This window comes from Vulpes lagopus, chromosome 6, assembly GCF_018345385.1.
Source record: "Vulpes lagopus strain Blue_001 chromosome 6, ASM1834538v1, whole genome shotgun sequence".
In the NCBI taxonomy this organism is placed as follows: Eukaryota; Metazoa; Chordata; class Mammalia; order Carnivora; family Canidae; genus Vulpes; species Vulpes lagopus.
In genome coordinates this window covers 62,530,100-62,544,676 of record NC_054829.1, presented here as the reverse complement: position 1 = coordinate 62,544,676, position 14,577 = coordinate 62,530,100, and the positions used below count along the sequence as shown (strand labels likewise).

The window sequence follows — 14,577 nt, the reverse complement described above, 5'->3', positions numbered from 1 at the left end:
TTAGGGCAAAAGGTTAATAATGGGTTAGGATATATGTAGGTTCTTTAGTACTGTACTTTCAAATTTCCAGTTATATTACAATTAAATGTTATCTGGCACACAGTAAAGTTTTTAAAAGTTGCCTGTGAAATTTTAATAATCTTAAGTAATGCCTTAAAAATGAAATCCAGTATAAAATGTATTTATGATTTGTCTGGTGGTTTTTTGTTGATTTTTTTAATGAGTAGAAAGGGCTGTAAGGAAATACGCTGTTATAAAGTATAAACAGTGCTTGTCTTTAGGTGATGGGGTAAATTTTTTTTGTTGGTCTGTGTTTGTACATTTTCTATCGTAAGTATCCGTTGTACTTACAAAAGTAAAAAAACGGTTCTTTTAGTAGCAAATTAACCTTATGACACACCTTTAGTATGTTCCATTCTTGTTTTTAAGTCAAAACTTCACTGATAAATTTTGAAATTAAACTATTTCATATAAAAAATTAAGTATAAACTTAGAGGTATAATTTATATGCTTATTTATATTCAAGTTTATATACTTGATTCCTGTCTTTTGTCTTTCTGTTTCCTTGTGGCTCTTTTGAACAGCTTATGTAAACAAAATATTCTACAAGATAGGTATTAGTGAAAGCTAATGTTCTTAAACATACTAATAAGCCTAACAGCATTTTTTTGTTGTAATAGAAGGTGCTTCTTACTTGGTTCTCTCTTCCCTTATGTCAGGCAAACTTATATTAAAACATTGGGAGAGGAAAAAAAAAAAAAAACACATTGGGAGAGGGATCCCTGGGTGGCTCAGCGGTTTGGCGCTGCCTTTGACCCAGGGCGCGATTCTGGAGTCCCACATCGGGCTCCCAGCATGGAGCCTGCTTCTCCCTCTGCCTTTGTCTCTGCCTCTCTCTCTCTCTCTCTCTCTCATGAATAAATAAATCTTTAAAAAATTAAAAAATAAAAAAAATAAAACATTGGCAGAGAGATGAATCAGCCTATAAAGAAACATGGCTGATGAGAAGATTCTAAAAATCTTTGGATCTACAAGTACCTGTTTAGCTTATTTCTCTTATGATAAATTAAAATTTTATGATATAAATTATAAATTTAAATTCTTGTTTTATAGATCATAGTATCAGTCTGGTATCAATGGAAGTAACAGTAAATGCTGTAGCTGGAGCTCTTAAAGCTTTCTTCGCAGATCTGCCAGACCCTTTAATTCCATATTCTCTTCATCCAGAATTATTGGAAGCAGCAAGTAAGTTATAAGCCTCTTTTTTTTTTTTTTCCTTGCAGGGGTTGATGATTGTGGGTTTTATATATTTATTGCTATATATTAAAATCAGTCATGCGCTAGACTGTGTAGCTAATAAAAATTTAGCTTATAAGACTCTTTGGGGTAGGGAGTGTTCCCAGGAATACTTAGTTTTAGCTGGTTTCTCAAGTGACTCAGTGCTCCTAGAAGTTTGAAGATCATTGTACTAGAAATTTGAAATTTGCATTTTTGATCCAAACTCAGAGGCTTTGTAAGGAAATTAAATGAACTCTTCAAATGAATGTATCTGTGAAATTTCAGTAAAATATTAGCCAGTGTATGGTGTGTACACATGTGTATTTTGACTTTTTAAAGTAAAATTAACTTTAGTCTCATATCTTCAGTCATTTTTTTGAAAAAGTAAGGTAGGAAAATAGGTACTTACTCAGTATTACCATTTCCCATTTTACCATCTCTGAGTCACTTCAACCTTCTGTGATTAGCTTTATTTACAGAAAAGCTGTTGTAATAGATGATAATGTATTTAGCAGTTTCTTTAGAACATTTTGTTTACCTATCCTAATGTGCTTCAAACAGATTATTCATTGTCTTTTACAATAAGTAGAGCAGGAAGCTTTATCAAATATTTTTAAATATGAGTTTCAACAGATTCCCCACTACTTTAATTTTACAGAAATCCCGGATAAAACAGAACGTCTTCATGCATTGAAAGAAATTGTTAAGAAGTTTCATCCTGTAAACTATGATGTATTCAAATATGTAATAACACATCTAAACAGGTATTTTTATTTTTCTTTTTATTTTTACAAATGCACTATAAATTTCAAACTTCAAAAAAAAATTTCAAACTTCAGACTTTATAAATTGGATAAGTAATAAGACAGAAAAGGACACAAGCTAATTTAAACATACAGTTCAATTTTGGTTCTATTTTTTCTGGAGTTTTAAAATAGATTTTCATCAGTTTGTTTAGAGAAAGGTATGTTATCCTAATTTAATGATTATATAAATAGTATAATAGGTAAATTTTATCTGTTTTTTTTTTATTACTGTTATTCAACAGTTCTCTACTATAGAATCTTAGAATTTCAGATGTGGAATGACTCTTAAATAAAAATACAAATTAAGCTATCTGAAGTTGGAAAAATTGAGGTTTAAAGAAGGAAATTACGTGCTCAGTGTCACATAATTAATAAATGACATATCTTATGAGTAGATCCCATCTTATTAAGAGGTTTCATTTGCTTTTTCTATCACTGTGTTGCTTTCCCTTGCTTAAGTCTTCATTTTCTCAACTATAAAAACGAGAAAAATAACACCTCACAGAATTGTTCTTGGGTCTAAATAGAATTATTAGTATTTATGCTAATTTTTCAAAAGTTTACTCTTCATAATATTTTGACACTTTAACAAACTGAAGTTTGTTTTTGTTTTTTGTTTTAGTATGTAACTAATAACATCAATGCTGAAACCCAAGTGCATTTCAGTTTATACCTCTTAAAAGAGAATATTAACCAATGTTTAAAGGTTCATTGTTGCAGTCAGAATAGTATAAAATTAAATGAACATTTCTAGTAACCAGTCTTTGAAGTCTCCCTCCTTGAGAAAATACCAGCATACTAGTATTGACATATAATTGGAATTGTCATCTTCTGACATGGAATATATTATCTTTTAAAAATTACCATACAAGTGGTTCTTTTTTGTTTTTGTTTTTGTTTTTGTTTTTGTTTTTGTTTTTTTTACAAGTGGTTCTTGGTATGATAACAGTTGTGTACATGGTACTCGGAGACCTTACCCAATACGGAGTGTAAGGATGGTTGGTGACCATATTATTGTCTGGCCAGATTAAAGTACTCAAGTAAGAATTGAACTTCAAAAAAGAATAGAGGAAAAAAACACAGGGAAAAGCGTGTTCAAAGAATCATGGTGCTAGCCCACAGTCAGTACTATTAGACAGTTACATGTTTGGCTTCAGTAATACAGCCACACCACAAAAGCACATGTGAAATGTTGCAGAATAGCTGAGGACTTTGTGATTCCAGTAGAGAGAAAGGATGGACAGAGTAAGAATTAAGGTCAGAAAGGGAAAAGAGACAGTATGAGGTCATATAGGACAGTATTATGCAGAGTGTAAGGGACTACCTTTAATCCTCAAAATGTTTTACTGTTAAGATAAAGGTGCTTCATGAGTGTATGTCATTAAGCACACTGTTGACTTCAACTGACATTTATGAAGAGGTGAGGAATGAGACTTTCTCATTGAAAGTAGCATTGCATGCCTATTACCCCTGGAGAGTAGAGCAGAGAAAATAACATCATCAGACTTAAATTTTAAAAGGAATAATCAACTAGAGTGTAATGGGAACTCTGTGTACCAGATATTCTTATACACTAGGGAAATAGCAAGTGAATAAAGCATTCATTCATTTCATGGAACTTAAAATCTAGTATAGGAAGTAAATGACAAATAATATGTAATGGATGATTGACAAATTGCAAAAACTAATCCATACAGTTACTTTTTTTGTTACATTCTCTTTCACCTTCCATATTGAGTGAGTTACTGTGTCAAATCCATTTTTTCTCCTAATTAAATTTCCTTCTTGTTCCTCTGCTGCTGCTTTAGGTTAGCCATAATCATTTCTCATTTAGGTAACTCTGGTTTCTTTGTAACTAAGCTCTTTCCATGGCAGTTTTCCTATTGATTCTCCTTTGAGATCTTTCTGTAAATATCTCTTTTGATTGAATAACATGCTATACCCTAAATAAAAAACTGTTAAAGTGGTCTAGTTCTAAGTTCTTCAGTTATACCTTCTTTCCATTTCCCCCAAGCACACACCAGGTAACTGTATTTAACTAATAGCACTGAATTAAAAGTATTAATTTGTCTTATCATTACATCTTAGTGTGACTGCCTCAGTTTTCAAAATGCAGTCCTCAGCAGGAGCAGCATCACCTCTGAACTTGTTAGGAAAAAAAAAAAAAAAGAACTTGTTAGGAATGCAAATTTTCAGGTCCCATCCCATACTTAATTATCAGTGTGTGCTTTAACAAGCCCTCCAAGAGGTTCTGATACACAACAAAGTTGAGAAAACACTGTTTTGACTGAATTACCCTTCCTTCTTACCATTTTACCAATTGCCCATCACTCTTTTTTTTTTTTTTTTTTTTGCCCATCACTCTTAACTCACCTCTTCAAAGAAGCCTTCTCTGGCCACTCTCATCTCCTATTTGGTACCTTTCTTTTATAATTTTTGACCCAGCAGTTAGACCTGATACCCATACCTTTGTGTCTTTCAACTCTATAGATTTTTTTTCTTTTTTCAGAATCTGTATTTTCCTACTGCATAGAAATACCTGAATGAGCCCACTATATTTTAACAAAAGGTTAATTTTATTCTGAATATTCTTATTTTGTTTCTTAACAAATTGTAATATCTTTTACCATAGAACACATATTTTTAGGGCACATATTTTACCTCACATGAGCAGTTCCTATGGTTGAGGAGAGGGGATTCTTTGGTTTATATTTAAAATATTTTAATGTGCAGATTTAATTGTGAAACTTTCCCACCACCTTGCATACCAGGCTATTTTCTTTATGTGTGGAATAAGAGGGTCAGATAAAAATACTAAGATTCTTTGTCAATTTAATAATTTTTAGTTATAATTCAAGATTTGCCTCATATGCTCCTTGTTTATTATAGACAGTGATAGAAGTGCTTGTTCACATATTTAAGAAACTAGATATAAATCTGTTAATACTGTATGATCATTTATAAATTATTATTCCTAAGAATTTCAAGGTGAAATGTGTTCCTGTGAACTGTTGTCTTTCAAATTAAATTTGTAGCAAGGTACAAGATATTTAATGATTGGAAGATTCTTTCACAATACTAGAAACTAATTTTTTTGAAATTTGAAAAGCCTCTTGGTTGGAGCATTTGATGGAGAAATTTTTCTAAAATTGGGGTTTTTTCCAAAGTTCAGAGAGCTGGTATACCATAGTTTGTCTTTTTCATCTCTCATAATAGTCAAGGAATTTGGATATGCAATTAGAATTTTCTGTTTCTGTTCCCAGAAACTCATTAAAATTGTCACATGTCCTTTATACTCTGAGAAAAAGGGTTTGTTTGTTTCCTCAAACAAATTAAGGAGGCTTCTGTAAATTATAAAACCCTTGGTACAATATATTTTTAAAGACTATCTTTGGTTCTCATGAGGAATGGATTTTACCACTCTCTTATTACTGGAATGTAGTTGAACATCTTAGAATACATAAGAAGAAAAATGTTTTAAATTTGAAGGTAAGATAAAAGGTTATAAAGCTAAATCATCTGAGATCTAGGATACTTAAATTGTCATGGATTTTGATTGGTTTCTAATTGTTTTTTCCTATCATAATTTCAGGGTTAGTCAGCAAAATAAAATCAACCTAATGACAGCAGACAACTTATCCATCTGCTTTTGGCCAACCTTGATGAGACCCGATTTTGAAAATCGAGAGTTTCTGTCTACCACTAAGATCCATCAATCTGTTGTTGAAACGTTCATTCAACAGTGTCAGTTTTTCTTTTATAATGGAGAAATTGTAGAAACTGTGAACACTGTCGCTCCTCCACCACCTTCAAACCCAGGACAGTTGGTGGAACCAATGGTACCGCTTCAGTTGCCACCACCCTTGCAACCTCAGCTGATTCAACCACAGTTACAGACAGATCCTCTTGGTATTATATAAGTAGGAATTGATTGCAGACAGCCTGAAATTGACAAAAAGCAAATCTAGGCATGCATGTTTCAGGGTTCAGTAGTATACTTGATTTTTCTTGCAGGTAATACACATTCAAAATGATGAGACATTTTCTTTTTGAACTATATGATATTCCTTATTCACTTACATTACAAATCTAAGACCATGTGATAAGCATGACTGGAGAGGTTTAATTTTTATAAACAAAAATAGCTATAAAATACAAAGCTGCTGTTGCATGCAACCTTATTGCAATCAGTATATCATTCCTGTGGCATTTTCTGTCACATTATATTGTGAATAAAATTTTTCTATAAAAATTAAATGATTTAAAAACTCACATATATGAAACATTTAATGCTTTTCAGCCTGCTTTATGGCTGATTTTGTTATTTGATGTGCTAATTTGGGCAACTTAATTTACATTTTAGCAATCTGTGTAGATAACTAAAAGCCCAGTTAAGTATTTTATAATTTCAGGCTACTCATGCCATGCTTGGGATGTTGTTTGAAAGAAAGAAAAATACACTTAACATATTTCTACACCTTCATCTTCTAAATAAACCTGTGGATGATTTGATGAGGGGTAAACGAAAATATTTCTTGTACACGCATACCAAGGATATACTTGTGGCTAAAGTGAGTTGATAATGTTGTGCAAAGGATAGTTGTCACCAACTCATTTCTTTATGGTCCATAATGAAATAAACATCTTGTATACTGTTAATTCTGTAAACAGATGCATGTTCAAAAGATCTATGATGGTCTTGTAATCTTAATCTAATATATTTTAGATATTTTAATTTTTTCCCTCTTGGGAAATACATTTAGTATAGTGTAGAAAATACTTCATGACATTTTCATATAAGGTTATATAACTTTTCGTACATAAACATGAAATTTGTTGTAGAAAATTCTTTAAACCAAACATTTTAATCTAGGACTTCAATTTAATCTGTTCCTTGAATCTATTTTTATGTGGCCCTTAAAAACATATCCAAAAATCCATTGCTAATATAGCAATAAAAATACTTTGGGTACTGACAGCCTCTTTGGAGTGTGTATATATAAAATTACAAACTTGTATTCATATTCTTTTCTGTGATATGTTGTACTAAAATCAAACTGCTTTTGCACCATTTTTTTTTTTAAACAATTTTTTTCTTTTGACATTGGTACCATATTTGCTGTAAATGACTGCTGCTTTGGGGGTTAAACATTTTGTTAGTGAAGATACAACCAGAACACTAAATTACGGATAAAAATTTCAGAATAGATGGCATAGGTAAATATTTTTAGGCTTCATTCAAAATTGGTTTATTAAAAGCCATGCCATTTTTTTTTCCGGAAAAAAATGGCATGGTTTTTCATTGTTAGGTTATATTTTTCTGTAGGAAAGAAGAAATTCTTTGGTCCGTGTTGTAATACTCATTCATACTGCAATTTTAAGGTTGTCTTATGTGTAATATAGTAAATAGATCATTTTGAGATTGGAGGCTCCTAAGAGTTTGATTTGCTCATTTTCCCCTAAAATAAATACTGTCTTTCCCAACTGTTATGTCCTAGGTATTGTACTTCTAATTTAACTTCAGAATCAAGATATCAACATGAACCAGGCTGCTGTTGAAGTACATGTATATTATAAATTATCTTACTTGTGTTATACTCTTATGTGTTATTATCTTTTCTAAGAAAACAAAGTCCCTATTATTCCTATTGCAAAGCACACAGGAATTAAGAAAGTACAGTAATTTTTAAAAAGAAAAATCCGGTAAATGTAGTATTCTTAACTTGTTCTATATTACTTAATAACCTATTGTCTATATAGCTTTAATTTATAGCTGTCAGTTTAACATTGGCATGTCTGGCAAAGAAAATTAAACTTTAAGAGTTTTATAAACTGTTTCTAGGTTGCTAAAGAATTTATTTTTCTACTATATATGGTATAGACAAAGCTCAAAACTATGTACAGGAAAAAAAGCCTGACTATTTCTTTTGGAAATAGGCTGAAAAGAGAATTTTCAGAACTATACTTGTCTTCAGTTCATTCGGTCATGACTTTGCTATTGTAATATGTGAATCCCATTTTATTTAAGCTCTTCTCTTTTATACTATGTTAATTTAACTTTCATGTACATTTAGTATCATTTTTGTTATTAAAACTATAGCATTTACCATTTTCCACATTAACTACCTTACATCTTCCCCAAAACTTCTCTCCATTTTTCTATGCATTCTATAATTGATTTGAAAACCTTCATAGTGGGTCATTTAAAATTCTACATTTGGTTCAGTTAACCTGTAGGTTACAGTTAATTGAAAATTAAAGTAGAGTTTAAAGCTCAGTCTGTTACACTGAATTGATTGCGTTTGTTTTTGCCAAGGGTTTAGATTGTTTTTAAATCTTAGGAAAGTAATTCTAAGAACAGAATAATATAATTAAACTTTTTTTCTGGTAAGTTACTGGAAGGTTTCACTGTTTAGGGACATATTATATATGAGACTTAAAGGATGAAAAGAATATTAGATAGTCTCATAATTATGGGTAAATATTAAGGCATTATATTTTACAATTTTAAATAAAATTCCATCTACACACATGTTGCCATTGTTTCATTTAAGCTTCAGTGCTTGACCAGTGTCTAGATTAGCAATATAAAGAAGCATAGTGGTACTCCTTTTCAGATTTTTAGTAGACTTATTGGAGGACAAATTCTATTCATCAGACACCAGAATATACAATTAATTTTAGAACAAAATTCCAGGCATAATACATTTCCATTTGAAATGATAATTGTTTAGTAGTGCTTCCCCCCCACCCAACATTTACGATGTATATACTGTAGGTGACAGCAATCTAACTTAGCCAAAAAGCAGCTTTTATTTTCCATACTGTGTATAAATAATGTAGACCTTTCTTTTTTGAGGTACTGGAATTCAATTTCTGATATCTCTTAGATATAAACAAAAGGGAACAATTGGGATAAGAATTTAGGCCTTAGCTTCCATGGTGATTTTTAGTTTTTTATACAAGTAATGTGATGCTATTTGTCAACTGGATATAAATATATATATATAATTTTAAAAAGTCAAAAGTGCTTTGTTTCTTTGTTTATAATTAATGTAATTTTGTGCTTCACCCACAGGATGCTGCAGTAATTTAAATATCAGTGAAGCTTCTTCTGTATAAAGAATGCTATGAATAAAACATTAAGAAGCTATAATTTTAAGTTATAGTTGCCTCTAATTTTACCATTTCATTGGTAAAAGCCCTTTTTTGGCGTAAAATAGGAAAATAAAAATAAATTTGTCAATATGACATAAGTTTTATTAGGGAAGTATATTGTTGAGCTTTTACTATACCATGAGAGGAAATCCAAAATTTATTTTGGATGTATACATACTGGTGGAAATTCAATTTTTGACTGTTTAGGAAAAGATGGATTGCTCAGATTTCTGACTCTGCTGTTACTGGACCTGAATTTTGAGCTGTGGATAGATACTCTTTTGAGCCCCTGAAAATATTTTGGTGTATTCTAGTTTATTAGCAGGACTGCTAACATTGAAGAGTATACTTTTGTTTTCTCTTTATGGTTCATTAAGCCCAACTTTATGGTTGTATGTTCTCAGATTGTATGGGTCTGGTAAAGTATGTTTGACTTTAATCTTTGTGTTTATCTTTAATTCAATCATTTTAATTACTTACCTAATTCTTGGGCTGAACAATTTATTTGTTTCAGTACTTTATAGGTCTTGTTTAATTTTCTTTTGTATTTAAACTCTTGGAATTTTCAGCAGCCTTTTCAATTTACCAAACATCTGGAAATAAAATTTTCTAAGATTTAATAGTGAAAGGAACTACTCTTCAAAATTGATTTCTTATGGTAACATCTTTTTAGTTGAGCAAACTGTATAAGCATTAATATCTTATGTCTAGTTTCTAGTCATTAGCTGTCCAGGTACCTGATCTCTTTAACATAGTTAAAATCTAACTAACGAACTTGGGATATTCACTATTTATTTAAACTTTGTCATCATCCTATGAGCTTGATTCCATATTAGTTTTATATCTTTGTGGGAAGGTGGGTCTAGGTGGAGGGGTCCACAGTTCTCATATTATTTAAATTGTAAAGTATTTAATATTAGTCTTTTTATAGAAATCTTTCAGGCAATAGGAATGAGTTGGAAAGCTAATCAATGATAGTCAAAGTTAAGATTTTGGGTATTACTGAGTTTAACATATAAAATTATAAACCTTAAAATTAATGCAAGTACTAGTAGTTCTGGTTTAGTCATTTTACAAGTAGTGCTAAGACCTGCAATATACACACTGAGTAGTTGTCATGGAATTTGTGGGAACAACATTTGTTTATTCCCACAGTGCAGATTTTCTATTCAATCTTATTTGCCTCACATGGTAAAAATTATGAACAATATAATGGCTCTCCTGAAAGTTTGTGTGATTTTTAGTTAAGATTCTACTAGTGTTGTAACCTATTTTTTCAAGTTTTTTTCTGTTTTGTATTAAATCTTACTCCAAAACAAGTGATGTAGGCTTAGCAATTGATCTATTTATTCATTACTTCACTAATTCATCCAAGTTACTTGTAAATATATATCTATACTTATCAGATCATTTTCTTGTGACCTTGAACTGAATATTTTGTCCTAATCACTTAATGTGTTTTAGATGCTTGCTAGTTTTTAACAGATCTTGCCCATTTTAAATTTGGATCTCTTGGTTTTCTTTCCTTTTCTCTAGATTCTTGGTATTTTCATTTTATCCAATGTCTTTGTAATTCAGTGAAACCACCTTATACTTAATACCCTAAAGTGATAAGTAAAGTTAGAAGCAATCTATACTGTCCTTGTTCGTATTTTTATAAAACTTGGGTTATTTTAAATGTGTAGGTGAAAAGATTTTTAAAACTACAAAACCCAAGCTATCTGAAAGAACATAACCTTTAGATAGATACCCTCTCAAATTTACTTCCTGGAAATTTCACTTTCAGATTTTTCATCTTTGTTGGTGCTCAAAGGTGTAATTGCTACATGTTTTTGGTTTAGAGAGAGAAACCATTGCCAGTAATGCCTTTTTCAAATACAAACTAAAATATTTTATCCAATCTTCGGTTACAAAATGATGGATGTGGGCCACTAGTCAGGCTCAGTCAATGAAGCATGCAACTCATGATCTTAGGGTTGGGAGTTCAAGTCCCACATTCGGGTGTAGAAATTACTTAATAATATTTTTTTCTAATATGGAAGTTTGTGACTTTAAAAATTTATTGAAATAATCATTTTCATGGTGTAGATCAAGGTGAGGAAACTTTTCCAAAGGGCAGATGATGGATACCTTAGGCTTAGCAGGCCATAGGATCTCAGTTCCACTGTTGTGCAGAAACAGCCACAAACAATATAGGAATAAATGGACATGACTGTGTTCCAGTAAAATCGTGTTTATAGAAAAGAACCAGCAGACTTGACTGAACTTGCCCCCACAGACCAGATGGTTCCTGGCATAGCTTGTTAGTAAAATTCAATCTCCCAAGTTTCCAATCATGTGGAATAATTTATGATTGATTAACTCCTAATAATATAGGTCAAAGTAATATTTTACAGAGGGTGATGATAATTATCCTCTATTTTACCATCCTTTTTCCCCTAAGGGAATGATCTTTTTTAGTTGTAGTAAAGTAAATGAGTTATATGGAATAGTTCTTTAAAAGGTTATAGTAAATTAATAAAACATTACATCCAGTGTGTAGGACTGATGATATAACTGTGTATATCAGAATTGAATTGCTTTCATGGCCTTACTTCTATTATTGGGAGGAGTGGGGGTTAGCAGAGGGAAAGAGGAAATCCTGAGCAGGCTCCACACCCTGTGCAGAGCCTGATGCAAGGCTCAATCTCATGAATCAGATCATGAGCCAAAACCAGGAGTTAGACAGTGAAGTGCCAACCACTCAGGTGTTCCACCTTCTGTTCTTAAAGATGACTTTATTTTTTAAAGATGTATTTCTTTATTTTTAAAGCGTATTATCAGGGGAGTGCAGAGAGAGAAGGAGAGGATCTCAAGCAGGCTTCCCACTGAGCACAGAGCCACAGGACAGGGCTCAATCCCATGACCCTGAGATCATGACCTGAACTAAAATCAAGAGCTAGATGCCCAACGCCTGAGCCACCCAGGTGCCCCTTACAGTAATATTTTTAATGGTGGTAATTGCGTCTCCACACATAACATTAATCATGAGCATATGTTAAATATTTCAGTTAATTGTGACATTAATTAAGTGATTAATATTTTTAAAATACTAATCCTAAAATACCAAAATCATGTCTATAGTGGATCTCTAAGTATATGACCACTATTTTTTGGATGATCTCTTAAAAATATAAGCTTTTGCTTCGGAAACCTTTTATTGCTGTTTTTAGTCTACTTAATAAGTGCCATTTGAGGTATATAGGCAGCAACTCTTAATTCAGACAAATTCAAGCCAGTTCCTTGAACTAAGAATTACCTTAGAAGTTTTAAGAATATGCTGGCTTTTGAGTATTTTTGTTTATAGACATGATTTCCAAATCTCAGAATCACTCATGGAAACTATTTAAGCTGTCCAGAAGCCATTTAGCTGTACAAATCTCTGAGGTGCAAGAGTAAGAGATTTATTTCTAGTTCTGTGCTTATCTCTTCCATCTGGGGAAGACAAACTGGAGTTTCTGGAAGAAAAAAAGTTCATATGAAAAGAGTTCATTACATAGAAAAGGCCTTGGCACTCAAATTTAAACAACTTTATATCAATTTGTAGACTTGATGGTTACTGAGCAATGTTATCATAAGTTGTAATAAACCAGTCATAACTAAAAATGTTAATGGCAAAGAATCTGGGCATTTTGCTAAGGCAGCTTTTATTGTTATTTGTTAGAAAATTCAGCTGTTTATAATGTCTTTTAACTCTTTAATAAAAGGGTCCTATCAAAATAGGAAACTGATAAGTTGGAGGAGAGAGTGATTTGCATTGCAGAATGTGTTCAGTATTTTAAACTTCTACATTCCAAGTTTTCCAAGGTCACCATTTTCATTTTTTCTGCCACTTTAAAATATTTGCTTTACAAACACTAGAGGTTCAGTTTTTCACATGAAGAGGTTATAGCTCACGGCTTGTCAGCACACCATCTAACAACCTTTAAACAATTTAACAATTTAATTTAACAACAATTAAACAACAATTTAACAATTTAATTCAACAACAATTAAAGCAGGATAATTTTCAAAAGCCATATTTTTAAAGGCATCAGTGTGATGTGGAAATGAGGTATACTCTAGACTCAATCCCAGAAAGGGAATAGTTATTCAGAAGTTAGTAGAAGAAGACAAACTGTTTTACACTCTAGATTCCTTTGTAGAAGCTGGGTTCAGTCTGAGCATCTGGATTTGGCCTAGGCAGAGGGCTATGTTAGGAAAAGAGAAACCAGCTATGCTTTTGATGATTGTATAGGATGGGAGTGACAAAATTGTGGAGGTTTGAAAGCCTTAAAAGAGTAGCCTGCTTTTCTATCAAGGTATTGGTTAAATGCTGAAACTTAGGCTAAAAAGCCAAGTTGAAAATTTCTGAAACGCAGAACTAAATCCCTTGTAATCTTTGAAAGCTGATGAAACAAAGGTCCATCCGGTTTCTCAACCAAAAACTTCCTAGGTTTGTCCTCTAGGCACAGGGATGAGTTGGGGCTAAATTTTACCAAAAGTCTGTCTAATCAGGCAGGGAGAAGCAGGCTCCATGCAGGAAGCCCGATGTGGGACTTGATCCCAGGACTCGAGGATCACACCCTGGACCGAAGGCAAGCGCTAAACCCCTGAGCCACCCAGGGATTCCCCAATAATTGTGATTTAATGTGAAAGAAAACAATATTTACAGATAAAATAGTAAAGTTTTTCATCAAGCAGTGATTTTTGTTGAGAGGACCTCTACAGCTGAAAAGTTTACTCCCTAGATGAGGGGCTCCTGGGTGGCTCAGTTGAGCATCCAACTCTTGATACTGGCTTGAGTCTTGATTTCAGAGTTGTGGGTTCAGGCCTCCCATTGGGCTCCATGCTGGATGTAGAGCCTACTTAAAGCGGAGAAGAGCTCCCTAGATGAGGTAACATGGTGTGCACCCCCCCCCAAAAAAAAAAAAAAAAACAAGATGGGTAAACCAGAAGGCAAGATTTTCACTGGATAGTATCGATCAGGAAATGTTCAAAATGTCTGACGTGTAATTTGGGAGTCCTAGAGAACGATTGGGACAGAAACAGTGAGGTTATGGCTAGCCCCTTTGCAAAATTGAGAAAACCCACAGATTAAAATTCAGCTAATCCCATTCAAGCAGAACTAAATGTTTGAAACTATGCCTAGGTACCCATGGCAAAGGACTGGAAATCCAAGATGGGCCTTATTCTTAAAGCAGCTGGAGAAAAGACACATTACCTTGGTGGAGCTCAATAAGACTGACAGTTGATGTCTTAGTAGAAATGATCAAGAACAAAAGACAACGGAATGAAATCTTTAAAATGCTGGCAG

The 14,577-nt window shown here is 32.5% G+C and overlaps 1 protein-coding gene across 1 annotated transcript in view; it reads left to right on the top strand.

Annotated features, from left to right (window-relative positions):
• The window catches only part of ARHGAP5 (Rho GTPase activating protein 5), a 74,443-nt gene extending 65,831 nt beyond the window's left edge, over window positions 1-8,612 (top strand). The window contains 3 exon segments of the mRNA XM_041757979.1: window positions 1,114-1,245; window positions 1,937-2,042; window positions 5,677-8,612. Of these exon segments, the coding sequence (XP_041613913.1) occupies window positions 1,114-1,245; window positions 1,937-2,042; window positions 5,677-6,004 (566 nt within the window). The 3' untranslated portion in view covers window positions 6,005-8,612.
• Window positions 8,613-14,577: the final 5,965 nt, after the last annotated feature.